Source organism: Trichechus manatus, unplaced genomic scaffold, assembly GCF_000243295.1.
Source record: "Trichechus manatus latirostris isolate Lorelei unplaced genomic scaffold, TriManLat1.0 scaffold00191, whole genome shotgun sequence".
NCBI classification, from domain to species: domain Eukaryota; kingdom Metazoa; phylum Chordata; class Mammalia; order Sirenia; family Trichechidae; genus Trichechus; species Trichechus manatus.
In genome coordinates, this window is record NW_004444127.1 from 2529171 (window position 1) to 2556338 (window position 27168).

The window sequence follows — 27168 nt, forward strand, 5'->3', positions numbered from 1 at the left end:
CTCCGCCCGCAGCTCCCGGCGCTGTGGCTCGGACTCGCGCTCACGCTCTCACTTTTCCCCGAGCCGCGTGATGTCACGCGGAAACAGCCAATCGTGGTGGGGCCGCGACGCCCGCCCCAGGCCGTCCACCCAGAGGCGACGCGCTGGGGGCACCACCCGGGGGCGTCGGGGACCCCAGCGCTCGCGCCCCTCCCCGGAGCCAGCCCGCAGCTCGCCGCCTGGGCATTGTGGGGGGCACCGCCCACGGCCGCCAGGGCGGCTTAGCAGCGGGAGCTACCCTCCGGGGAGGGGAGGGGGCATCCGCGTTGTCATGGGGACGCTGCGCCCCCTCGCGGGCCGGGGAAGGAGCTGGCAGCCCCGTCTGGCTGAGCTCTCCGTTTTGGCGCACCGGGGGCCCGGAGGGTTCGCGCGCCTAGCCCCGGTCTCATCTACATGTCTCCGCTCGCCGTTTGACCGCGGAGGCGCGAGTGTTTGACTCCAACAACTGAGTGGGCTCAGCTGTGCCGCCACGGTTCCGTCGGGGCGAAGGCCCGGGAGTTTCCAGCCTCGGAGCTCTGCGTTGGCTGTCGGGTGGCCCGAAGGGAGGGGCTCCGTTGGAGCCCCGCCGGCCTGGGAAGGGGCAGGAGGAAGCAGACAGGCGAGGGACCGCGAGGCAGAGAGGAGACGCGCATCGCAGAAGCCCCCCACCCCCAAGGTCACCTGGGGCGGAGCCTGGGACTTGACCCCGAGGGCGAGCCGCCCGTCTCTGAGGGCTCTGGCAATTGCACCGGCTGGAGCCTCAGGACTGGGGCTTCACCCGCGCCGTGAGGGAGGGCCCCTTGGTGTGCAGCTGGAGCATCCGCGGGGCCGAGTGCTGGGCGGATTCAGCACCTCGGAGAGCTCCGCACCAGCCTTGGCTTGGCCGGCGCGGCTTTGTCGTCAGTCACCCGTCGGGCTCGTCCTCTGCACTCCGGCTTCTAGGCCTGTCAACTCCAAACTCTCTGAGCGAAAACACTTCAGACAGCTGGTTCCTTCTCTTGGAAAAACTCCAAGTCCTGCCTCTCCTCCAACTTCACCATGGGCCTGGCAGGGGGTTGTGAGGGGAGAGGAGGTGGAGGGGTAAAAGCAGGCGGGAGCTGCCAGGGGAGAGGTAATGAACGCGATCCAGCCCCAGCGCGGCGGGGCTCCTGCCCTTGGTGTGGGGGTCTCCAGGCTGGAAGCGGAAGCGGAAATCGGTGTCCCAGTACTCATAGGGCAAGGGCTGGGGCTGCTCAGAGCTGAGGACTTCAGGACTGGAGTTGGCTCTCTGGGCTAGAGAAACCACGTCTTACAAGAATGACTGGTCTCCCGCTCCCCCTCATAACCATGGAGGTAAGAAGCGCTATTGTTCTTGCCCCCATTTCAAAGAGGAGGAAACAGGCTCAGTTGGTTCATGTGACAAATAGATGTCAGTCCTGCATTTGTTCCACCTTGCACATCCTCCTAGGACCCAGGAGAGGGTGGTGATCCATGGAGAGTGGAAGTGTTTGTGGGTGGTGGGGACCCTTGCAACAGTCCACAAGGCCACCTCATATCCTTCTCCCCAAAGCAACAGAGAAGCCAGGGTTGCATCCTTTCTCTGACATGTTCAGTCCTTCTCCTGTAAGAACTCAGTGGCTAAGGTGAATGCTCTGGAATCATACTACCTGGGTTCAAACCCTGGCTCCACCACCTAGCTGTCGCCTGGAGGTAATAACAGTACCCACATCAGAGGGCTTTTGTGATGAGTATTGGCACATGGTCTACACTCTAGTTGATGTGTCTTCCAGTCCAGAGTCCACTGTTATATAATTTTCCTAGAATATTCCAGTAATCCCAACTATGTAACTCTTCTCATTGTCTTGTATTACTTCCTTGCCAATTTTATTTTTTTGTTTTTGAGATTCTGTTGAGGCAGAATCTATACTTCTGCACGCCCCACAGCATCTGGTAGCGTTGGACAGACAAGATACTTAAGAAGTACTTGTTGCTGGCAAAAAGCGCTGGGGTTGCTCTGATTTTCCTTTATACCTCTAAGAGTTGGGGCAAATACCCTTCTCCCACATCCTTACTCGCTTAAAACTTGAAGTGGTCAAGGCCAGTGGATACAGCCACCATATGGAGGACACAAAGGCAAACCTGAGCAGCCAGTAAATGGTGTCTTTTGGGAGATGCCTGCAGACACGATCAGCTCCCTGCCCAGCCTGCCCAGACAGCCCTGTCATGGGTAGCTCCAGCTTTTGGGCCAGACATAGTACTCTGTTCACTCCATGCCTGCAGACCTGGGTAGGAAGTCACCAGCATGAGTGACCTTCCATCATCCCTACGTACCTACCTACCACCGAAAGGTTGCCCCAATACTCAGCAGGCCCCTGAGAAGCAGGAGGTGGTGGTATCCTGAGAAGTGGTATGACGCAGAGGGTCAGATAGGGCTCCTCAGCTAGGCTGACAGCTCCGGGAACAGCTGGGGGATGTGACTTGGTTCAATACCCCCCCACCCCCCATCACCACCCTTCCCACCATCCTCTGTGGAAACAAAGAAAGGAGCCGGGCGAGGGGCATGTCATCATTTTAATGATGTAGATCTTTGGTGTTTCCCTCATTAGCAGTCAGACTATCCCCTCTCCTCCCACAACAATATTTCTATGATGAGTTACAAACAGAAAGGAAATCACATTTTCGTACTAAAAACAAAATAATCAGAGCCTTGATTTTCTCCACTAGAAACTACACATACAGTTCAAGATTCCACATGCAACACCTTAAATCACAGACCAAGACCTCACATTCTGACCTGGAGTCTCATCCCCCAGCCTTGGGCTGGCTTTGGCCTAGGCTCAGCTAATACCGACACCCACAGGTGCTGCTCTGAGGCCCTTGGGTGGAGGGAGGAGCTGGGCAGACAAGCCTGGAGCCTACACACCCCACTCTTGAGGGCCTGCCCACTGTCCCTTGACCCCATCCTGAATCAGGCAAAGCGGGCTGGCCCCTCACCCATGGTTATCCCCCAGTAGTAAGTGCAGGAAGTCCCTGTCCTCAGGAACCTGGGAGCTAGGCCCAATCCCTGACCATGGTCCCTGTGGGATGAGACAATACAGAGAGGCTAGAGCTCTGGAAGGCTTTCTGGGAGCCAGCCATTCCTCCTGTCCTTGGACTCCTGGTGGCTCTGCCCATAAAACAGGTGGACAGGGTGAAGACGCCCCACTGTCCTCTGTCCAGGATGCCTTGGCCCAGATCTGGAAGACTGTTCACCCTTCTGAGGCTCTCTGCCAGGGCTGAGGCCCTTGAGCCCATGTTCCTGGGAGAAACAGAGGTTCATGGCAGATACCCACTCGCTCCTCAGTTCACACTGAGCCCAGCACTGTGGCCCTCCTGGGCTCCAGATCCTGGAAGGTTCTAGTTACCCGAGGCAGGCCTTGCCCATTCGACTGCCTCACGCCCACTGACTCTGACTCCTTTCAACCCCCCACCCTCACTCCTCTGTTGTCTGATGCAGCCAGCAGCTCTTCCGCATGTACAGTTCCCAGTCAGCTGTGAGGTCCAGTCTCTGCTCAGGGGTTCCGGGCAGGCACCAGTGCACGCATTGTCTCTACCTGTTCCGTGGCTCCCCACTGGGGCCTGCAGCTTCCCCCCTGCTGCTGCCACCGCCATCGGGAAGGTGGTTGTTATTGGTCAGGTTGCAGTGCAGTGTTGGTCCCTCAGTGCTGGGAAGGGGGACGGGGATAGGGACAGGGGAGGAAGGGGGCAGCGCTGGTGGGGGTGGCTCCTGCCCAGGGGTACCAGGCTGGTCCCAGGAGGCTGTCCGGGGGCTTAGGCCTTGTTCTGCCAGTTGCCCAGGTTCAGGGAGCAGTCCCCGCGAGGTGGAGGGCTGGGGTGAGGAGGCGCGGGTGGCAGTGGGCTCAGCACCCGTCTGGGAGCTACGGTGAATGCGGTGGCTGACGATGATGTTGTTGCCAAAGCCGCCCATGGAAGCCATGGTGGTGCTCTGCTCCCGCTGCACCACAGCTGTCATGCCCCCCTCCGCCATCAGCCTCTGGATCCTGCTGAGGGCGTCTTCCCCACCTGCACCGTACTCTGAGCCCTCACCTGGAAGGTACAAAGCAGAAAAAGAGGGAACAAGCTGATGGCCTGGGCAGGGGACTCTAGGTTAAAAGCAGGAACAAGAAGTGGCCCGAATCCGTCACTCTGAGAATCAGAGACTTTTTGAAAGCTAGACAAGATCCCCGAAATGATCATGATTCACCCTCTGTCTTACTGAATAGCCTTGGCCTGGGGTGGTGTGGAAGTCCCTGGGTGGTGCAAATGGTTAAGCGCTCGGCTACTAACTGAGAGATTAGAGGTTTGAGTCTACCCAGAGGCACCTCAGAAGAAAGAGCTGGAGATCTATTTCCAAAAAATCACAGCCATTGAAAATCTTACAGAGCATAGTTCTTCTCTGACACACATGGGGTTGCCATGAGTTGGAATCAACTAGCTGGCAACTGGTTGAGGACGGTGTGACGTGGCCAAGGCTAGGTAGCCAGTTCAGAGGCAGAGCTGGGACTAGAAGGCATGTGGCTGGCTCTAATTAACCCTTTTGGCACTAGTGGCTGGCTAGCTGGCAAGAATGCTAAGGAGGTAGGCCCATACAGCTTGCTTTGTCTACCTCTTCCCTAACTTGAGTGACCTGGTAGACCCAGCTCTGGGGTGGGGCATGCTGCTTGTCTTTGGAGAGAGGCCATCCTACAGCGTGTTGGCCCAAAGGCAAATGTCTGCTCACTTCATTTTTGCACTATCCTTTCTCCTCATTTTATTCATTTTACATTACTTCCTAAAAGCCCATGAGGAAGCCTGGGTCCTTAACTCTCTTCCCTAGAAGGATTTCTGTCTCCTCTCTCTTCTCCCTTTACACACCAGGTCTCACAAGTTATTCCCACATACTGTTCTCCTGGGACTGGATGCCAATACCCTCTTCTTTCTCTGCAGAGCCAACTGCCTAGCCCAGGCCTGAGGCTCCACCTGCTTGCCCAGGGAGGGAGAGGGGGATTGTGCTCCTTCCCCAAAGGGCTGGCTATTCCCTTGTATGGGAGCAGAGAAGGCTTTGGCTCAAATCTCAGTTCTGCCACTTACAAGCTGTGTGACTTTAGACGAGTCCCTTACATCCATGTTCCTCAGTTTCCTGACCATAAAGGAGGGATGAAGATGGCCACTCTGCACAGCACTGGGCAGAGGAAATGAGCTGAGGTGCACACCAGGCCTTCAGTCAGGGTGGCTGCTGTGGTTAAGTCGGGGCTTACAGTGGTGCAGCTCTGTCCTCACAGGCCTTCCCTCTAGCCTGCTGCTCTGTCCTTTCAGCTGCCCAGCTCAGCAGGGTGAGAATCAGCCCAGACCTGTGGGCAACTATGATCCAGGCTTCCAGCTGCAGGGCTGGATCCACTGAAACTACTGATTTGTTTCCTTTGCTTACCTGCTGGCCAGTTTGGGATTTTGCAGTTTTGGGGAATGCGGTGGTGAGGAGCATTTTCTTCCTTTTTGGGTAGTGTTGTCAAGTACTTTCTTTGCTCCCTCCCTGACCCTTTTTTCTGCTTGCCTCATTAGAGATGGACTTCCAGGACAGCTTAGTCGCATCTGAGTCCTCATTAGATCCTCCCTCCTTAGTGCTTGGCAGCCTCATGCTAGTGGTTTTTCCTCCTCAGTACCAGGCAGTGGGGCCTTGGCCTGGTCCCTGGTGGACTCTGGCACTGCCCCTCACATACTTCTCCCTTGGCCAGCTCAGCTCCAGAGCTCAGGGCAGAGGGAAGGAAAACCTGAAGGGCTCTCAAGTACTTCAGCCCTGCCTGCCCTCAGGGAGTAAAGCCTTTGAACACTGTGGGGAGGGGAAAGCTCAACCCAGGGCCTCAGTGCCAGCACAGCTTCTACCCTCTGAGCCAAAAGGGTGACCCAGGGAAGCCCCGCGGGGACTTCTCTGCACTTCCCCCCCCTCCCACCCCAAATGCTTTCCAAGAGCTCTGTGCACTGAAGAGCACCCAGCCCTGTCTGGGACATGCGGTGGGCTGGCCTGTGGCCTGCTGGCATGGTGCTCATACTGCTGGGCTCTATGCCTGGGGAGCTACCAGCTCTTTTCAAGTGGACCATTTAGGGCGGACAGAGCTGCCTTGGGACCCAAAGGGAGCGGCCACAGCCAAGCTCCCAGAGAGGCCCTGCTGCTAGCACTCAAGTCTTAGCCCTCCTGTCCTCTCCCACTGCTCGTCAATGGCCGGAATCCTGACTACCTCTCACAACGATGTGCCAGTGTTTCTTAACTGGTCTTCTCACTCCTAATCGCTTCCCTTTCTATCCTGCCTCCACACTGCTACCATCACTAATGCAGAGCTCAGATCCTGTCCATACCCTACAGCCACCAATCAGGTCCCAGCCACTTTCCCTGAGCGCTCCCTCTTCATATACCCGGTAACCTCATGTCAGCAGTCTTGCTGCTGCTCTCGGCACATGCCTGCCACGCCCCCACCGCGCGCATTTGTGCTGCACCGTGGTTACTCTGCCTGCCATGCTCTTGCCCCATCTCCTCGCATCTCAAGTCTATTATTTTTAAGGGCCAATGCAAATACCATCTCTTTCACCAAGTCTCCAGGGGCCTCTATCTGAAAGTGGCTGCTCCTCCTTTGGGTCCCCCCGCCCCAGTCAGTGTCATCTGTGGATATGGCATCTCCTCCCTAGGCTGTAAGCTCCTGAAAGACTTGGACTAGGTTTTACTTGTCTTTGGGCCCAGTGCCTAGTGCATGGCCATGCATTCACTGCATATCTGTCAAATGAATGTATGGTGAATAAAAGGGCTCCCAAGCTGCTTACAGGACTGCCAGGCTCAAGGGGATGCCTGGAAGATCACATGCTACCGCCCTGTTGGGGGAGAAGCATTTATATGCCTACTTCCTTTCTGGACTTGCTCTTTGAGAAAAGGAATCATTTTGATTCTGATTTCCTCTGCAACATTGCTGGACTCATGTGCCTAGTACAATACCAGATGTAAAGTGCTCATAAAAGAATGATGGAAAAATTAGGAATGTACACGAGTGGTTTCCCCAGGGCTGTGTGTGGACAGCTTCAGCCTAGAGAGCTGGAGCTGCGCTTCTCTCCTGGGAACTCTACACTGAGACTAAGAGCCAGTGAGGGCAGCCAGAACATTCTTCAAGAGGAAAAAATACTGGGGCCTGAGGGCTAGGGACCCAAGCTATTAGCTCCAGGAGCAGTGCTGACCACAGGGGTTAATTCTGCTTTCTCCTTCCCGGTAGCAAAAGCATTTGTCTTTGAAAAACAGGACACTGATTTAGTGTTGACATGCGATCTTTACCTTGGCAAGTTCCAAGTTACATTCTGGATGCAGAGGCCAGGGTGGGGTCAACAACTTCCCACAATGCCCTTGCCTGCATTTAATTCTGAAGATGTCATTGCTCAGAAGAGGGAACCAACGCTCAGCAAGTCAGAGGAGGAGTGGTTTTTCCTGACCTCAGGCTGCATACTAGTCTTCTACCTCCTGCCTTTTCACATTGGTTTCACCTGGCCCAAGGGTCCAGGTTATTGTAAGATGGAGACTCACACAACCTTTCCTCAGTGATCAGAGGCAGAGTCACAGGCTCTCTGAATAGCGTGGCACAGCCAAACTCTGCACCAGGGCCTTGCTTTAGCTCAGTTCATTCATTCCACACACTTCCTGGGTGCCTACTGTATGCCAGGCAGGCCTGTACCAATGCTGGGAGCAAACAGTGAACACAACACAGTCCCTGCATCAAAGGCTCACCACTCACTGGGGGAGATGAATCAAGAGATGTCAGTACAGAGTGCTGACTGCAACAGTGAGGGAAGCCCAGGGAGTGCTCCCCACCCTATCTGAGCTCCCTTCTTGGCCTGCAGCTGGAGGGAAGCTTGCTGCCCGGCCCAAAGCAAGCTCTGGAGAAGGTCAAAAGCTTTTGTTAAAGTTGGACAAGCAAAAAGACAATGCCTGCAAATCCCCCTGTGGAGGGACCTTCCTGGAAGTCCTGGAAAGAGCTGCATGGGTTTTAGCCAAATTTTTATAGAATAAGAAAATCAGAAGTAGCCTCGGAATCCCTCAGTGCCAGCTGATGCGAAAGGACTAAGGAAGGGCAGGCCACAGAATGGAAATTACTACAAGCAGAACTGGTTCCCCATATTAGTAAATCTGGGCCCCTGTGTGTGTGTGTGTGTGTGCACCTTCTAGCCAAGCCTGGAAGAAGGGTTAACCTCTTTGAACAGGGTTTTCCTATACATCATCTTGCAGATCTGGCTACCAGTTTTGCCAGGATGAAGAGATGAGGCAGGAGGTGTAGTGGAGCTGGTGCTGTGCAGGAGTGGCTATGCTGCCTGCTGGTAGAGAACTCAGGCCAGAGGGGGTCTGAGCCTGAGGAATCTTGATTTCTGCTGTCTCCCTGCCTTGAGTTCAGAGCAGGAGTGGTTGGTAGTCAGGGGGTGAGTGCCTCAGAACAAGGCTGGCAGTGACACCCATCTGTCAACTCCCCACACCCCCTCCAGCTCACACCTACACACACGCACATACACACCTATGTACACACACACTTCTTTCTAGGAGTGGGACTTTCTGAAAGGGACTGACGCTTAGAAACTCTAGGGGTCCAGAGCTCTAGGCAAAATTCCCAGAGCCACAGGCAGATGTGGCAAGCTGCCTGACCCTACCCTCTGAGACTCCAGCCCAACTACTCTCTTCTTGCTGACTAGCGCCTCTGGCCTCTGAAGCGCTTGCCGCTCTCCACCCGTTCTACTCTGGGATGGGGTTGGGACAAGAGGTCCTGGCTTCTTGAAACTGAGAGAGCGCTCCCTCCCTCCTACCTGCCCTTCCCCCTACCATCAAACAAGAAGAAAGTAACGTGTATGTTGGACCAGAGGCCAGAAACGGGCTTGATGCTAATCAAGAAGAAAGAGGTAACAACTCAAAGGAGGGTGAAAATGGTTGCCCAACTCGAGGAACGCGATCAGTGTCACTGAACTGTACCTGTAGAAATGGTTGAACTGGTTTCTGTTTCACTGTGTATATTCTCAACAACAACAGAACAAATAAAATTTAAAAAAGAAAGAAAAATCCAGATAAACATAAACAAACAAAAAGAAAAAAGTGGAGAATTCTCTGGAGTGAGACACAGCGATGAGCCCCTGGTCCCTGAGCTCCTCCTAGGCTTCGCCTGCAATATACAGGCCTCCTTCCCAGTCTGAGTCCCTGTCATTCTGGCCCTCCCCATTCACCCAGCCTCAGTTCTCAATATGCCACGGACACGCCCCTACTAGTGGTTTTCTGTGCAGAGTGTGATGCTTTTGATGTTGCTGCCCTTGCACATGCTGTCCCCTTGGCCAGAAAGCCTCCCACCCTACCCACCCCACTCTGCCTAACTCCTGCTCATCCTTTAAGACTCGGCTCAGGGGTCACTCCTCCAGAAGGCTTCTCTGAGGCCCTGCAGGCATGGCCCCGCCTCCTGAGTGCTCCCACAGTCTGTGTTCACACCAGACTAATTTTCTGCTTAGGTGTCTATCTCCCTCTCCAGACAGAGAGCTCCCTGGAGGAGAGACAGAGACCTATTTGTCTCTGCAGCCCCGTGGTTGACACATGCAGACACTCAGTAAATGGCTGTGAGATCAAGTCAGAGGGGGCTGCCTAAGACTTCGGCCCACCTCTCCCAACCCTTCACGCTATCTGGAGATGGTTCATCGGGGCTCTCAGGCTGCCCATCCACTGAGAGGGAGGGTCTGGTACTCTGGCTCCACTGATGAGCTCATGGTGACTGCCTGTGGGCCTGGCTCTTGCCCTACCCAGAATAAGCCTAGTGACTCCAGAGATGCTCAGAGTCCACGAGAAGCTGCAGGAACAGGCCTGGGGATGGCAGCAGCAGCCTTCAACTCTTCTCTTCACTGAGGCTTGAGGCTGCAAGTAGCTGCCCCAGCCAAGCACTGCCAGCTGCTTATGTCCACACCAATGGGAACGCCACCCAGCAAACAGCCATGGGCCTCAGATATAGGAAGTGGGCTGAGCCACAGACCAAAATGGGACTGAACTTCGAAAAATTTGAGGGCTAGTGCCCCATGGGGGACTGCAGTATGGAGAGCCATTTCCTGCGGGTAGCACAGGTAAACCTGTTGCTCTTTGCCTGATGCACACCATGGCTTTTCTTCCCATGGTCCCTTTTAAGGAAATAGCTCAACATGGACCTAGAAAATGTGTGTCTGTTTGGAAGCTGCCTTGTTTGGAGCTGGGACCAGCAAGGGGGCTGGGGGCAAGGGGTAAGGAGAGTGACTGAGTGAAAACAGCCTGTTTAGCACAGCTGCTGACAGACTCCAAAGTGGCTACAGCTCTACTGCTGGGAAGTGCTAATCAGTTCTTAGAAGTGTGAGGCCAGCACAGAGAGCCATGGCCGAGGCTAGCTGAGCCACACCTGAGAAATAGGTGACAGGAAGGGACTGCTGGTGTGCCAGGCTGCAGCCAAGGTGGCATGAACCAGGAGTGGCGACAGGAGCATAAGAAGGCCTCACCTGTGGCAGCCCGAGATCTGCTGGACCGGCTCACCCCACACTGCAAAGTGAAGACAAGCTACCCTGTGGACTGACCCAGGAAGCCCTGGTGTGCACTTCTGTGGAAGGAGAACTTGCAGCCAAGTCTTTCCTGTAGGCCTTTCAGTCCTGGCTGCTTTTTGTGCTGTTTCTTTGGAAAAGACAGCCTGGGTTCTCCAAGTTTTAGTGGAGACGGAGGTCAGGGTACTTGATGGGAGTTGAGCAAAGCTGTGAGAGCAGCTCAGCCCACTGAAAACAGTGGACCAGCTCAGGGAAGGACATCCCTGCCTGAGGAGGCTCTTGATGCCACCAGGTAAGTGTTACCCAGACACGCGAGGGGGACTTATCCTGACGGGGGTGGCACTCTCTCAGCACCACCTATCCATGCCTAGGGGCGAGAAGCCTTAGGCTCCTCTCCCAGGGAGGGGTGATGATGCTTCCAGGGCTTCTGTCTCCCAGTCAGATTCCCCCAGTACTGCACGGCTCCTACCTTCACCAGGACCTGAGGCTGCTGCCCCTGGCTCCTGTACCTCCCTCTCGGTCTGTGTTTCGGCATTCTGCAGCTGAAGGGCCAGAGTCTGGGTGCCCTGAGATGTTACTGAGGTGGTGGGATTCCGGGGCTGCAGCCCAATAGCATTCATCAGACCCATGTCTCTGTCCGTCCTCCATGTGGCTCTGCTGGTTCTAGGGAGAGAAAGGCAGAGCGAAGTCAGGTGGGGCTGGGGCAGTGCCCCTCACAGAGCTTGGCTGGCCCCATGCTGCCTCAGGGCGTCTGTGTCCATTCACCTCCAAGATCAGCCCATGCCCTGGGACAATGCAGTCCTACAAACCCAGCTGGTTCAGTCACTCCCTTAAACAACAAGGGTCTTTTGGGAAGGTGGAGATGGCTGATCTTAAAAGACTCTTATTTAGATTCAGGAAGCCACTAGCTGAGATCCAGGGGACAGAGGGTGAGGAGTGGAGGCAAGTTCTTTCTCTCATTAGCTTTACCCTCTTTCTAACTATATGCTGACAGGATTTCAGTTGAAATTCTTGGGATTTCTAAGTGGCCTGAGATTTCTACATTGGAGGAAAAACACTGTGACTCTTATGGGGCCATCCTGCGATCCTCCATCCAGGGCTTCTTAAAGACTCTTGCAGGTAGGGTGCATAAGCTGCCCTACAAGTAAGGCCCAAACCCAAGGTTACCAGCCTCCTTTCCTTGGGCATCTTCCAGGCACTGACCCTTGGGATAGCTAGAGCTGCAGAAGAGGGAGCCCAGGGCCTTCAAGACTGTCACCAGACATTCATATTTCTAGTTGTTTCTGGGGACTATTCCTCTAGTTACTGCCCTCAATTCCTACAGGATAGCTTTGGGTTTATCATCTACCCAGCACTATTTTTCAAAATGTTCCAGCCTTCGTTAGTGAATTAAATGATAGGAGGATCAATTATCAGATTCCTATTCTCTCATTCGTCCCTGAGGAGGGTTTGTCCCTGGGTTGTAGCTCTGGGCAGCTTTGTCCCTGAAGCCCCAGCCTTCTAGGAGATCCCTCTATACATTCTCCCTGGGCCACAGAGCAGACTTCCTAGGGGCAGCATCCTTCTCCAATGCCCTGTCTTCTCTCTTCACTCCAAGTATGCCCTGATACCATGGCCAGGATGGAAGATGGCCAGAGGGTTTCCCAGCTTATTCTAAAGCAAGATTCTGGAAGCAGTGGTTGTGTTTTCTTATCTGTGGGACACTTTTCTCAAATGGATCGTAGGCAAAAGCTCAGTACCTGAAGGTCAAAGAGGAGCTGCTCTGGCTGAGAAGGGCCCCAGGAACTTGGCACAATCTGAGTTCATTACTTCACCGACTTACCCAGGCCGCTCACTGCTCCGGCTGCTGGAGTGGACAGTAAAGACAGTCTCACTCAGCTGGTCCCAGTAGTACTCAATCCCAGTGTTTAAGGCCCTGGAAATCATTTGGGAAGAGTGGAGAATGAAAAGTGGAAGGCATTAAAGAGGGTATGACAAGGACGCCACACAGTTTCTGGGCTTTGTGGACTGTGGCTTGGCAGCCCATTCTTTCTCTCTCCTGGGGCTAGGCTGGGACCAGGACCAGAGATACTCCTTCATCAGCACGGTCAGTGCTGGAGCAGCTCCAACAAATCGCCAATGGCCCCAGGGCCTGTGGTGGTGGTGGTTTTAGTCTCTTCCTTCCCTCAAAGCCTAACCAGTTCCTCCTTGAGGTTAAGTGACAGCTAAGAAACAGCCAATACCAGATGCAGACAGTAGGTTCTGAGTGTTCTCCAGGCATAGAAAAAGGAACCAGGATGGCAACTGAGAGGCAGAAGAGGGGCCCACTGGTGAGACAAGTGCCATGGACAGCTGTGCCTAAAGGGTGTGGTTAGTCCTCAGAAGCATACCCTTTAGGCTCGAGAAACAAAGACAGCACAAGTTCTTGCCACTGGGTCCTCCCTACTGCTATGGGGCCAAGAGAAAAGAGAATGAGGGCATCCTGCCATTCTTAATTTACCTGGAGCTTACAAGTCTAAGCAGGAAAAATCTCACATTAAGCCACAATGACCCATCCCTCTTTTTTTTCAGAACCTAGATCCTCCTTTGCCAGGGTAGGCTGGAAAAGCCAACAGGAAAGGTGCTCCTAGAATTCCAGAAGACCCCATGAGTGCTCACAAACTTCTTAAGGGAACAGGAAGGACAGAACTTCAAGTGGTGATGGGCTGGAATACTGATTGCAGAGAGAAGTTTCCATCTACCAAGTTCTCTGGGCTGCCAACCTTTCTGGCTGGTTCCTTCTCTCCATGCAATGGGCCAGCAGGGAGTTCCTTCTCATACTGGCACAGCTGCCAGATGGAAGCAGTAGCCTCTCATCTTTCCAATTCGATTTGCCATTGCAGGCAGCAATCCTGGCTGATGGTGGTGGGTCCCAGAACACAAGACTGCTTTGCTTTTCAAGATTCCTCCCTGGAAGAGGAGTTACCTAGCACCAGTCACCACGGCTGAGGGTGGGATGCTGGTGTTGGTGAAGCGGGTTGATAGGAGCTAGGAAAGAGGTGCCTTTGAGCTCACTGTTTAGATCTCTGGTGTCCATATAGAGATTCTCAGAGACACTCAAAACCTCTAGCTGTGCTTCTAAATGGGGCAAGGCATGCACACGTGATTGAAGAGTACCAACAAAAGTCAGCTTTTCAATCCAGAGGCCCAGGTCACCTTCCTTTAGTGACAGAACTTACTTCAATACGGAGCAAACAAATTAAAGTCAGTAGGTTATAAGGATTAGCGAGTGTTATGGATTGAATTCTGCCCCCCAGAAATGTCTGTTATAAATCCTAACCTCTATGCCTGTGGTTATAATCCCATTTGGAAATGGACTGTTTTTGCTACTATATTAATGAGGCAGGATTAGTGTAGGATTTATCTTGAGTCAATCTCTTTTGAGATATAAAAGAGATTAAACAAGCCAAGGGGAAGAGAGATGCCAAGCAACATGAAGACTGCCCAGGAGCAGAAGCTCAAAAGAGACAAGGACTTTCCTCCAGAGTTGGCAGAAGTAGACTTTCCTCTAGAGCCAGCACCCTGAATTCAGACTTCTAGCATCCTAAACTGTGAGAAAATAAATTTCTGTTTGTTAAAGCCACCCACTTGCGGTATTTCTCTTATAGCAGCACTAGGTAACTAAGACAGCCAGTAAAAGATGAGTTCAGGGGAAAATGTAAGGTGCTTCCTTCCACCGCATGAGGATTAGATAGGTCAGAGACCTGACAGGGCTTGGATGAGGAGGACCTGCATTATCAGAGGAGGCTGTACTACCTCAGGTGAAAGAAAGAGGACTAGGCTATTGTTGTTATTAGTTGCTGTCGAGTTGATTTCGACTCATGGCGACCCTATGTGTGCAGAGTAGAACTGTTCCACAGGGTTTTCAAGGTTGTGACCTTTCAGAAGCAGATCACAAGGCCTGTCATCCAAGGCACCTCTGGGTGGCTTCCAACCCTCAACTTTCAGCTAGTAGTCAAGTTCTTAACCATAAATACCACTCAGACTCCTACACTGAGCCCCAAGTCTGTCTTTGGAGGGTCACTAACATTCTGGATCATAGGCTTCAGAGAGGGAATACTAGCTTCTTTGAGGGGAAAGAGCCACACCAAAAAAAAGGGCTCTTCCTTTCACTCTCTGTACCAAGCCCTTCCAAACCCCATTTAGAGGGCCTGCTGGGCTGCGGATTTGAAATGATCTCCAGACCACCCCTTTAAAAGGTAGTATTTCCTTCCTCTTCCAAACCCCCTATGGGGGCTGAGGGTTATCTGAGAACAACAGGGGCACTGGAGGGCAAAGGTGAGAGAAGATTTTTTAGTTAGGGAAGAGGCAAATGGGCAGAAGTAAACTGGTCTGCAATGGCAGATGTGTCCAAACACAATCATCACTGCAATTTTTCATGAGCAAACTGGCTGAGTGAGGCACTGTTACATATTGAATTGTGTCCCCCCCAAAAATGTGTCAACTTGGCTAGACCATGATTCCCAGTATCGTGTGATTGTCCACCATCCTGTCATCTGATGTGATTTCCCTTTGTGTTGTAAATCCTACCTCTATGATGTTAATGAGGCAGGATTAGAGGCAGTTATGTTAATCAGGCAGGACTCAATTTACAAGATTAGGTTGTGTCTTAAGTCAATCTCTTTTGAGATATAAAAGACAGAAGCAAGCAGAGAGACATGGGGACCTCATACCACCAAGAAACAAGACCCAGGGGAATAGTGTGTCCTTTGGACCTGGGGTTCCTGCACTGAGAAGCTCCTAGACAAGAGGAAGATTGATGACAAGGACCTTCCCCCAGAGCCGACAGAGAAAGCCTTTTCCTTGAGCTGGCACCCTGAATTCAGACTCCTAGCCTCCTAGACTGTGAGAGAATAAATTTCTCTTTGTTAAAGCCATCCACTTGTGGTATTTCTGTTACAGCAGCAGTAGATGACTAAGACAGGCACCATGTGAAGCCAGATGCCAGGAAGCCTCTGATTTACAAGATTTATTGACAGTGGCAACACCATGTGGGTCCCTGATAAATCTTACCTCTATAACTCTTACTAGCCAGGGCTGGTTAGTGATAGCAAATTTACAACAAAAGACACACTGCATGACCAGGTGCCTTCCTTCCTATCTCAGAAAAGACGCCACCAGAAGGCCCACTGTCTGCGCCGGCACTGTCAACGTAATGCTGGTGGCCAAAGGACCCCTCAAACACCGTCCACCTGGGCAGCATGCCCAGCTACTTAGTGAAGGGGTCACCTGCCAAGCAGAACAGGGGCTCTGGTTACTGTATCAGATGTACTGTTCCACTCTCTCCCATCACTCCATCCTTTCTGCTCCCCACAGACAGGCCTAATTCTAAGCCCTAATTTGCTTTCCCTTCTGTGGTCAGAGCAGCTTGACTATAACAAGCTCATGGGTTTGGTTCAAATTCCAGGCACTGTACCAAGGAATAGCGTTGAAGACACCTGCTCTGGCTACTGAAACTCTTAAGCCTTCAATACCCAATACCACTGATTTCTGTCTGTGAGCTAAAGAATGGCCCCAACCATCTCCTCCCTTCTTGGGTCTTAGGATGAATGAGTCATTGTTTGCTCAGGGTTCTTCCTGGAAGCTAGGCAAACATACGGAGGGATGAAGAAGAGGGGGAAGCCAATCAGGGTCAGACTTTTCAAATGGACTTCCACGTAACACCTGGCTTCCTTCAGCAGCATCTGTGAGCTGTGTGTCTGGGCTTTGCTCAATGATTTCCTCATTGCTGGGACCTTCCTGGGCTCCCTGAACACACCTAAGAGCCAACCTGGCTTCCTGAGTGGTCATAACGCTCTCACCACAGAGCTTCTGGCCCTGAACTTCCCAGCTTCTGGGGAACATTCCCTGTGAGGACATTCTTCTTTCATCTATCAGTTACATGGTTGCAGAGGCTTAGACTACAAAGCTGTCTCCTTGGAAAGAAGGGCTGTTTCCAAAAAGACTGACATTTACCCACTGTCTCTGTAGATGTGGAAAAGAGCTGGCACCTGGCGCTTGTGCGTTAGCCTGAAAGATGTAGTCTCTGTGGCAATTCTGGCTCCCCTTTTTGATTCAGAGGTGTGCCTTTACCCTCCTTGGTCAATAATGTTTGATTATAATCACTGTTTACAGTGGTAGCTCCCTCTTAAGGGACAGAGCTGGGGCCTTGTCAGGAGTCCCACGCTTGGCCAAAGGGCCAGATGTCCCACATTCCCAGCCTACTTCTCTTCTGATGTGAGTCTCTCAATTCCATCACCCTCCACCCCCTGCCACTGTAGGGCTGATCTATGAAGCCGGAAGTGAGCAAGCAACCCCTCATATCAATCTGGTACTTCATACCCAATATGGTTATCGGTGGGGGTGCTGGCTGGGCTGGTGGTCAGCCAGAGGCACAGCAGCAGTTTGTGAAGAGTGGTGGGTGGGGGCAGCAAAGCAAAGAAGAAAGGAGCACCTCACTTACTAGGAAGGGTGGGGTGACCAGGCTACTTGGCCAGTGTAACAGCTTTGTATGCCCACGGGCCAAAGGGCCAGTTGTGGCCTTCTCACCTAGCCTAAGAATTCCTTCCCTGGAGAGATGGAGTATCTTCTTAAGCCTTTTTGTACTGTCAAGGGGGTGTGTACGGGGGAGTGGGATTAGTGTCAACAAGAGATGCCCATTTGTCCCAAGAGGCTTGTTCCTTCTGTCTTTGTGCTTAGAGAGTGCTGAGGCTAAGACAATGGAGGAGCAATCAACAGCAGGATGGAGAGTACAAAATGAGGTGCAGTTGCCTACATCTGGGACAAAGGCAGACAACCACCTGCTTTAGAGGGAGGGCTATAATCTTGGGCCAGCTGGCTGGCTGCATCCTGTGCCCTTGGGAATGGGTGTGCCAGGGAGCTGTGTCACACGGGCATAGGCAGCTGTCTACTAAGAGACAACAAACCCTGAGCTCCTACTTTCCTATTTGTTTGATCTTCCATCCAAACACAGAGGCCAATCATAGACTGTTCAAAGATGGACACGTTCTTACTGGTCCACTCTCATTTTCCACTGCGTCAGTCACCTGACCCGGTTAAATACCAAAACACGATCTAGAGCAGCGGTTCTATATCTGAGGTGCTTTACCTAAATAGTTACAAAATTATATGTGTGTGGTATATTTTTCTGTGGAGAGAGTCCATTGCTTTCATCAGAATTTTAAAGGAGTTTTTGATCCAAAAAAGGTTAAGAACCAGCTACAGTTGAGAGCTCTGGATTGAAGAGTTAGGAAGCCTAGTTCTGTCATTGATGTGCTGGGAGGCCTTGGGTAAGTCTTAACCTCCTTACCTGCAAATTGTTCACAGTCTCCTCTACCTACAGCAAAAACTGTACACATATGAAGATGGCTAAGAACTGGGGAAGCTTTGAGCAACCTCGGACAAAGTCACACCCGTCTTACTTTACATGGCGCCTATAAAGCTCCGGTTCTAAGGGTTGGGGCACTAGTTAACTGACCCAAGAAATCAGGAGCAACAGCAATTACAAAAAAAAAACAGGCTGAACTAGTTCTTTCTCAGTCCAACAACACTTCATCTGTGATGGGACACCGTTTGACGTGTCAAATGCTAGTGCCAGCTTACTCATGGAAGAGGCTCCAGTTTCTGGTGGGTAAGAGTCCCCAGGCAGCCCAAGATGGCTTAGGTCTGCTGAGACTCTGTGATGCTGAAGACGACATATGGGGAGGAAAGAGAAAATGGAGACCACAGCCAGCTTCATGTTTGGCTAAGGTGCCTGTGACTCACATCAAATACGTAGGTTGGGGTTTGCTGTGTGGCCATGACAAACTGGGTTTAGAGAGTCTGCCTCTGTAAGAGTAGATCTCCTTTGTCAGGGAAGGGGCTGTGAGTTTGGTTGGGACAAAGATTACTGGTTGTAGCCATAAAGAAAACAACACTGCTGAGGAAGAATGTCTCAGCAAAACAGGGAAAGAAAAGCTTGTAACAACAGTGTTAATAAGAGTAAAATTATGGTCCGGAATTCCATCAGTTTTGAGAAAGATGCCTATTAGAGTTCTCTTATGAATTCCCAAGATAAGAGAAAGAGACAAGACAATCAGCCTCATATACTTTGAGGGAAGAAGTATTTCAGAGGAGACTGATCCTCAGAATATGGACATGCCAGGGGGATGGGCAGAAACTGACAGACCTAGCACCTGGGCTGACGGTGGCATAGTGGTGAAGGAGGCAGGCTGTGTTCTGGAAAGGCACAAGTGAGGGATGCTCCCTGGACATAAACCCTGAGGAGAGAATGGCTGGTACAACACAGCAATCTCCCAGCTCCAAGTGCAGCCTGCCTAGGTCAGGCTTAGACAGTAGCCTCCCTCTGGGTAGAGCTCCAAAACTTCAAGACGGAATGAAAGGGCTGCCTTTGGAACCATGTATTCTTTCTCCTGGGCCAATGCCCTAACACAGCTGACAAGGGCTCAATCACCAGTCACCTACCCGGCCACAAAAATCTAATCCAAATACATACTCTAGGAAAGGCAGCTAAGGTCCCTGTGAAAAGGTATCATGAAGAGACTCCCAATAGATAGAGACCCTACCAGACCAGCCACATCGTGCTCTCTGATCTGCAGAACACCCCAGGAGAAGCCTGTGCAGCAAGTGAAAGCATCAGAATGGCCTGGAGGCAGAAGTGGCATTTAGCCGGCTGGAGCCCTGTGGCGTCCTACGCAGCAATCAGCCAAGTAGGCACTGAAGCACAGAGCTCCACACTCCCTGCTTGGCTGGGTCTGGAAATTGATGACAAACCTGGCTGGCTCCCAGTGTCTTGAGTAAACAGGTGGCTGGAGACACCTCTATCCTCCAAAAAAGCCAGAGGAAGTGGAAGGGGTGTCATCAGGACTTAAGAAAGAAATGCTCTGGATCCTTGCCTCCTCCTACCCCTCACTTCAAGACCAGATAATAATCATTTTGATTTTCAATTATGCTTTTCTTTCTGCCTTCACTCTGATGAGCTAGAGCCTGAAGCAGAAAGGAAAACAGGCAGGACACAGACAGAGGCAGGCTGTTAGATATCAGTGGCTTGACAAATTAGGGTTTTAACAATACTCTACTTCCAATTTTATTTCTTAAGTTAGTGTCTATGGCATTTACACAAACCTAAGACAACCTGTAGAATTTTTAAAAAAGGGTTTGAAAAAGAATCTTTGATATCTATGCTTTTGCCTGCAGGGAAACTTTACTATCACTAGGAAACCAGAGAATAAGACAGGGAGAAAAAAAAAAGAAAAAACCTGCCTTAGATTCAAGAAGACACAATAACTAAACCAGCCCTTTGAAGCTATCTGGAATGCAGAGCTAACCTCACCAGCCCCCGAGTGAAGAGGACCCTTTAGGGAGTGATGCTGAGAACGAGGTGGACTCTGGCAGGATTTCTACTGTCCATCTGAAAGACCCTACCTCACTGGCCAGGTCCAGGAATTACTCCCTCCCACACCTTGAGCCACTCACTCTGGTCGGCAGATCACCAGGTCTCCTTTGTTGGTACCATAGGCCAGGCCGAGCCCCGGCTCCGGCAGCCAACGGGCAGAGTTGATGCTGACATGTCTCCGCTGGTCGGCAGGCATTGGGTAAAGGACGTTGAAAACTCTCTGGGTAGCAGAGAAAGAGGGAAGAAAAGGAAATGGGAGGAAGAAACAATTTGTTACCAAGAACAAAATCATCCAGGGAGAAACAAAGTCCCTTCTATTGCCTGAAGCAGGTAAACCACAGGAGGGGAGGAGATGGCTAAGCTGGGAATGGGATGATTTTTAGCACGTGTTTGGGAACTTGGAGTAGCAGAAGGGAGGAGGGCGGGACCCTTTTATTACTGGTGAGAGGCAGGACTCTTTCGAGAAATACTAGGGGCATACGTGGACTTTTCTACATGAAGGTTAGCTGTACTCTCAGTCTTTCAGCACTTCTAACTTGACGGCTTGTAAGGTAATCTCCTGGAAAGCCCGTCCAGAGCCCAGCACACCAGGAAGGGCTGCCCCTAGCTTCCCTCTGACAGACCAACCAGTGAGAGCCAACTTAGGTTGGTAGTCCTGTTACCATGGAAATTAAAGCGCTTCACAGCAATGGGGAATTGGAGGTGACAGGGGGGCGGGGGGGGGGGTGATAACATCAGAGAACATTTTTAATTCATCTAATTAAAAGCAATGTTAAAACTGCTATTGTTAAGGAAATCTAAAAGGTGCAATAAGATGTAAGGAGCAGGGCAGAGGGGTATCTTGAACACGCAGGCACACGATTTCTTTCTAGCTTATATAAATCACCCTTAAAAGGATGATTTCCATTTCTCAAAGGGAAAGATTCTTCTTTCAACATTCTACACCTTTCCAAAGCTAATGCTTCCTCAGGGGGCAGCTTAGCTCTGTCCAGGATTTGGAACATGGGTGAAAGATGGCCTCATCAGTCTCTCTGGCCACTGACTCACAAGATTTCCAGAAGCACATTAGTCAGAGAGAGAGGCAAGACATGGGAGAATTAAAGGCATGGACTTGAGAGTTAGAAAGACCTAGGTTTGAGTCCTGGACGCTGCCATGTAACAACCTTTGCAGACGTTATAGCTTAAAAAGAGATAATACTCACATTCAACCACTGGGGAAGTTAAAAGAGATGATGTATATAAAATGCCTGGTAAGTGAAGCTCATGAATGGCAACATTATTATTATTAATTTTACCAGGAACCTACATCTGGGGCCTCAAAAAAGGTCACTGGGGCCCTATGAAAAGAACATGAGGCTGAGAATCTATAAACTGGAGTTTATCGCTGTGTTGTTTTCCCTTCTAGTCATATCAGTTTTCAATCTATAAAATAGGGATGAACTTCATCTGCCATTATCTGCCTCTAACGGTTGATGGAAGGGGTAAAAATGAGAGTGTGATTTAGAAGTTAATACTCATCAGATGAATTTAGAGTGCTACCATAACAATAATTATTTTTCTGATTATCCTGATGACAGACTCCACCACCCCCACCAAAAAAAAAAAAAAAAAAAATTGAGCTAATGGCACTTGAATTTATACCAAGTGATAAGGAACCCTGGATCCAGGAACACTTGGGTGCATGGGCCTTGCTTATCTATCTCAAAGGCCTTTCCCAGGCCAGCCTCCAGAGTAGAGAAGACAGCAGACCAGGCTTTGTGGTGCCAAGAAATGGGCCTGGGCACGTAATGTCGTGCTGCCAGGATGGCCTTGCTATGGCCCTGAAGCTGACTGGGCCTTTTTACAGATGTGGAACTGACTCTGGTTTGAGGTAAAAGACTGACCACTCTGTGGTTGCTGCATTAAGAAGCTCCCATGCCCTCCTGTAGGACTCAACTGCAGATGTAAGAATTAGCCAGGGCTCCTTAAAGCTCTGGTCTAACTGCGGAGACTATTAAAAAACATACAGTGGAGTTTATGAATTTCTAACCTAGACATCTGCAATGTGGTTGCTTGACCTTTGGATAATCTCTTCCTTGGTAGGAGCCTCGAACAAATCCATGGCTCCTGCTTTCCACTCGGCCTCACTGGCTGACTACCCATGGTGACAGCAATACCACTTTTCCCTTTGTGCCTAATCAACCCTTTCCCTTTAAGTCAGGGGATGGTGTGTAATGGTTTCATCCTTTTTCACAGAGGTTTCACCTTCCCAGAAGATAATCAACCTGTAGTCTAATACAGTTAACTTGGCATACACACTAGAAAAACAATGTGATTAAGATCAGACAACTGTGACTGGGATCACTTAATCTGTTTAATCTTTCTCCTCTAAAGGTCAGATGGTATAAATGGGGCAAACCCAGAGTTAGGGGGGTCAGTGTTCATTTCAGGGCACTAGAAGAGGGGAGCCTCTGCTTTGGGTCTGTGGCAGCTCTGCATGAGCTTCATAAAAGAGTCCATAAAATCACAAGGATTCAAAATTCCAGAGATGGGGGCAGAAGGGCCAGAGAAAGTAGCCTTTCAAGAAGAAGGATGATAAGGTTAGTAAATCAGATGCTTGAAGGTTGTGCTGAGTTTTCTGATGGCTGTCTTGAAGGAAAGAATAAAAGAGAATTCTTTTCTAGAAATGTTCTAAACCAGGAAAGAAGTAAACAAGTCTCTCAAATGTCACAAATTTACCTTTTATAGTCTGTCGCTGCAGAGGGATTAACAAACAAATACTATCAATTTGCTTCTTAGTATGGGAACTTGCTTTATGGACAAAACCCTCAAGAGGCCAATGTGATGGATGAACTCAGCTTAGGTGGGACAAGGTCAGAAAGGGATTGGAAAGAGGTAAAGTAACCCCCCCTAGATACTGCTGCACATATACTTCACAACTTCCTTGGATACAGGAGTCATGGGGGCATCGATTTGTCCTCCTCTGGCTATGCTTTCCCCATCCAAGTGCTTACACAGTGCTGAAAGGGCAGCTCCCAAGTGCCCATCTCCTCCAGTGTCTGGGTATTAGGCTAAACCCTACTTTGTGGCAGGATTCCAGAAAATGCCACGTGAAGATCAGCAACCTCCAGGATTCCTGATAATCGCTTGCTTATCACACTAATGTAGGGGTGGGGAGGAGGGACATGAGGGCAAGAAGCACAGAAAGGATGAGAGCACAGAGGATGTGGGATAGGTAGGAATCACTGACTCCTGTGAGGTCATCTGGTCCAAGCCTCCTATTTCACACATACCCGTAACTGAAGGACCCTAGGGGAATGAGAAACTGGCCCATTATGAAAGCTACCCAGAGATGTAGTTTCCACTCTTTTCCCTGGCCGGAGTTTAACAGCTCTCAGTGCACCTCACAGAGGGGAAATGCTCCCCACAATTAGTCCAGCCGAAGAGACCAGAGAAGAGCTGGGCAACAAGTTCCCTAGTACCGACAGATGGTTAAGTAGCTTTGCCCATTCCTAACCCATTAACAGTTTCGGCCATTAATTTTTCTGACCCAGAGACTGGTGATCTGCGAGTCTCCTCCCAGATTTCAATAGGGATGTAAGCCCAAAGTCCCTCAGCACTGACGAGAGAGATCTGTGATAACATAAGGGACTGCTCTGGCCTGCATTAAAGGCACTCCAGATATATCTCAAGTAAAGATATCCTTAACATTAGTCAGGTGCCCTGAAGCTTGCCATGGATGTTAAGGACAAAGGTGGGTGGCCTGCTGAAAATCCTTCTCTGACAAAAGTGGCACTTCATGAAGCTTTAACACCAAATTCCATTACCCTAGACAAAAGGCCTGGCGATCTACTCCTGTGAAGATTACAGCCTGGGAAACCCTACAGGGCAGTTCTACACAGTCGTATAGGGTCCGCTACGAGTCAGAATCGACTTGATGGCACACAACGACAACAACAACAACAGAGAAGGATTATCATAACCTGGGGTCCTTCAGGGGGCTAGATACAAGGCCCAGCTACTGATTCATGTCTGCAGAGTCCTGGTTTCACCTGTCTTACCTGAGCTGTTCCCTGTTATATGACAAATGCTGACAGCACCATGAGCCCCTCCCCACCCCCCAAGCAGATTGTTCTTATTTCTGTCTAACATCTATGAAGGGGAGTGGAATCAATATGCTAGAAGGAACAAATTTTTTACTCAGTGCAGTGCTGAGCAGGTTAATAGGGAATGAGTCGAGTCACCAAGATCTTTACAGTTCCAAGGGAGTGGGAAAAGATAATGATTCCTCCGCTTCTAGGGTCCAAGACAATCTCTTGTACCGCTTGCTCCTCCATCTCTCAAACTCTAACTAATAGGAAGTAAGAGCAAAAGAAAACAGTTCCCAGATCAAAACTAAAGAAGTCTTGTTTCTTGTTCAAAGACAGACAGGAAAAGAATGCGAGAGGCAGCCAGAGGAGCCTCATAGGAAACCTTCCTCTCCATCCTCTTAAAATTCAGAGGGCAAACGTATTGCTGTCCTCAACAAGATACTTTCTTTTCTACCACGTGTCGATAAAGCTCAGGCCATTAGTCCAAGCAGCAAACTGCACTGCTCAGATCAGCCCAGAGAAGAAGCCAAAAGAGAAAACTCTGTGGTAATCTTGTTTACATTTGGAAATCTCATCATTTGTAAAGCTGGAACCTCACTGCAGTGGCAAGAGGTCCACTGCAGTCAGCAGATCTCCCTTATTTTATCTAAGACAATGGAAGCTGGTTGAAAGAAGCTGGAAACTGATGCTGGAAGGGCCACTGGAGATGGTGCAAGCCAACGGGGCTTTGAGAAGGAAAGGAGCTGTGAGAAGAAATGCATTCTGGGTAATGGTGGGAATCAGGGGAGGCTTTCAACTTTCAGAGGGTAACTAGAAGAGAATTAACTTTCCAAAAGTGGGAAAAATCAATGGAAAGCAGATGCTAGGAAACAGTTGACCCTTCCATTGGAAATGGATGGCTACACATCTTGTCACAGGCTGAGAAATGCGCATATCCCAGAGCAGGTAGGAGGAGGACCACTGTGGCCATCCTTTCCTCCTTCTCAGCTGTTGATCCGCTTAGATTCAAGAATTACTGGAGTTTCTTCATCCCTAAGAAAATCTGATTGTTTTTTAGAAACTTTAATTTCTTTTACTGTTTCTAAGTCTTCTTTATATTCTACTTTGGGGTTTAGAGCTTGTAGAATGTTGCTAGCACTTTTTAAGTGGTTATTTATTTTTTTAAAGAGTCAGAATACCAAGTCATCCAACTTTCCCCTTTCATTCAGTTGAAGAAGGAACAAATCTGCCTAGATTGTGCTCAACAAACCAAAGCTCTCCCAACAGAAAAGAAGAGCAAACAGCTTCTTTTCTCAACTCCTTGGAACTTGCTGTCCTCGGTGGCTACTGACAATCTAGTGCCTTGAAGTAATTTCTAGCCAACCTCCTGTGACTTGTTGAGACCTGTAAACTTTGTCTTATTCATTTGCTCCTCAAACAGATCCCAACGACAGTCAGAGGATAAGCATCTTCTTTTTCAATCTGTACCATGCTTTCCAAAGGCCACCATTTCTGGCCATTGGGATCAAAGCATGGAGGTTGTTTCAACTGAGTGATCTACTTCTGTGCTAAATGAAATACCACGACAGTCACTGCTTCTGAAACCTCCGGAAATTAAAATAACGACTTCCTCCTATTCCCACATCTCTGAGCACAAGTTCTTGAACTTCGGCTTTCTAAATCTTAAAGGAAATGGCCAAATGAGTAGTTTTTCTAACAGTTCTAGAGATTCAACTTGGATAAGAGTCTTTTATTTTACTGTATCCATATTTTTTGGAAGAATGTATTTATTTGTCAGGACAGGGGTTACCTTAAATACGTTCACCTTCTACACATGTAAGAATTGGTCTTCCTACTGTACAAAAAAAAAATGTTTTGCCTTTCACTTTTGACCAAACCTACCTAATGGGAATCTCTTGCCATGTTTCCATGGTGGGGCTAGAACCCTGAGAAACTCACTGATACTGGACAGAATTGTGGAAATGAGGTATACAATTCCTATTTTCAGAAGGATTACTATCTCATTAAGCTTCATTTAACTGCCATTTACTGAGTTGTGTGCTAGACACGCTGACAGAGGTTGTGGTGAGTGGGGGTGGATGTGCATGCATGTACAGAGGAAGACATGGTACACAAGATTTCAAAGTAACACACAGTCACTGAACAAATGCTTAGTGCCTCCATATGCCAAGCATAGTGAAGGCTGGGGATCCAGCAGTGAAAAGACCAGACAAGAAGCTAGTCATCTAAGATGAGAATAGGGACCAGGTCCATTTTGTTCACTGCAGTATCCCCAAATCTAAATAAGTACCTGGTACATGGTAGGGGCTCAATACAATTTTGCTGAGTAAAAAGAATAAAATGCAGTACAGACTGCATTCTACTAAGAGGTCATGGAGGAAAGAAATCGTCAGAGTTGGATGAAATTGTCATGGAAAAATTTGCCTAAGCTAATGGCTTTGACTGCAGTTCTAACGTTATTTTTAATGTTTTATCTTGTCCATTCCTTTCTCTGACAAATCACATCAGAGACACCTCTGACTTCTCCCATACCTCTTCCCCTTTCCTACAAAGTTCTGAAGAGGGGAACTTTTTGAGGATAGATGCTTTGTACCACATCTCAGAAGTCAACTTTAAGATAATTGCAGCGGAAGCAGCTTTTAATCAACTGACAGGCAGCTTTAAGAAACTTAATGAGGACAAAATCTTAGGAAGGAGTAAATTATTTCTGACAACAAAGCTATCTCTCTTTTATCCCAAATCTCCCCTTGAAGAAACAATATCCTTCCTGGCTACAAAAATAAAATACTTTTATTTGCCACCCCTCAAGGCCAGACAAGATTAAGAAGAGGCTCAGTTCCCTTAAGATTTATGGAGAATACTCTGGATTGAACTAGAGTTCTAGGTCATTTTTAAAAATCCAGCTTTCAGAATCTAGGAAGTACAGATGATTGGATTTATATCATATGCTAAATTCAGGGCAAGGAGGGAGTCACAGTGAAGATTATATGTTTAAGAATGGAGTTAGAGCAGGCCAAAAGAGCCTATACAAGTGCAGTTATATAAATGCTGGTCAATGCTGACAAATCTGGGCACCCACCCTGACCCAGGATATAAGCTACAACTGAAGTTATAATTTGAGCACTCTGGATACCAAGCCTTTTC

At 49.8% G+C, this 27168-nt stretch overlaps 1 protein-coding gene across 4 annotated transcripts in view; it reads right to left on the reverse strand.

Annotated features, from left to right (window-relative positions):
* Nucleotides 1-2550: 2550 nt before the first annotated feature.
* The window catches only part of AMBRA1 (autophagy and beclin 1 regulator 1), a 179163-nt gene continuing 154545 nt past the window's right edge, over nucleotides 2551-27168 (reverse strand). For 2 of the 4 annotated variants that reach the window (XM_023741816.1, XM_023741817.1), the window contains 4 exons: nucleotides 20035-20174; nucleotides 12386-12478; nucleotides 11033-11226; nucleotides 2552-4083 (listed from right to left, as the gene is read on the reverse strand). In XM_023741816.1, the coding sequence (XP_023597584.1) occupies nucleotides 3587-4083; nucleotides 11033-11226; nucleotides 12386-12478; nucleotides 20035-20174 (924 nt within the window). In that variant the 3' untranslated portion in view covers nucleotides 2552-3586. Of the gene's footprint in view, nucleotides 4084-11032; nucleotides 11227-12385; nucleotides 12479-20034; nucleotides 20175-27168 lie in introns of all 4 variants that reach the window. The other 2 variants (XM_023741818.1, XM_012558870.2) reach the window with 2 other exon arrangements.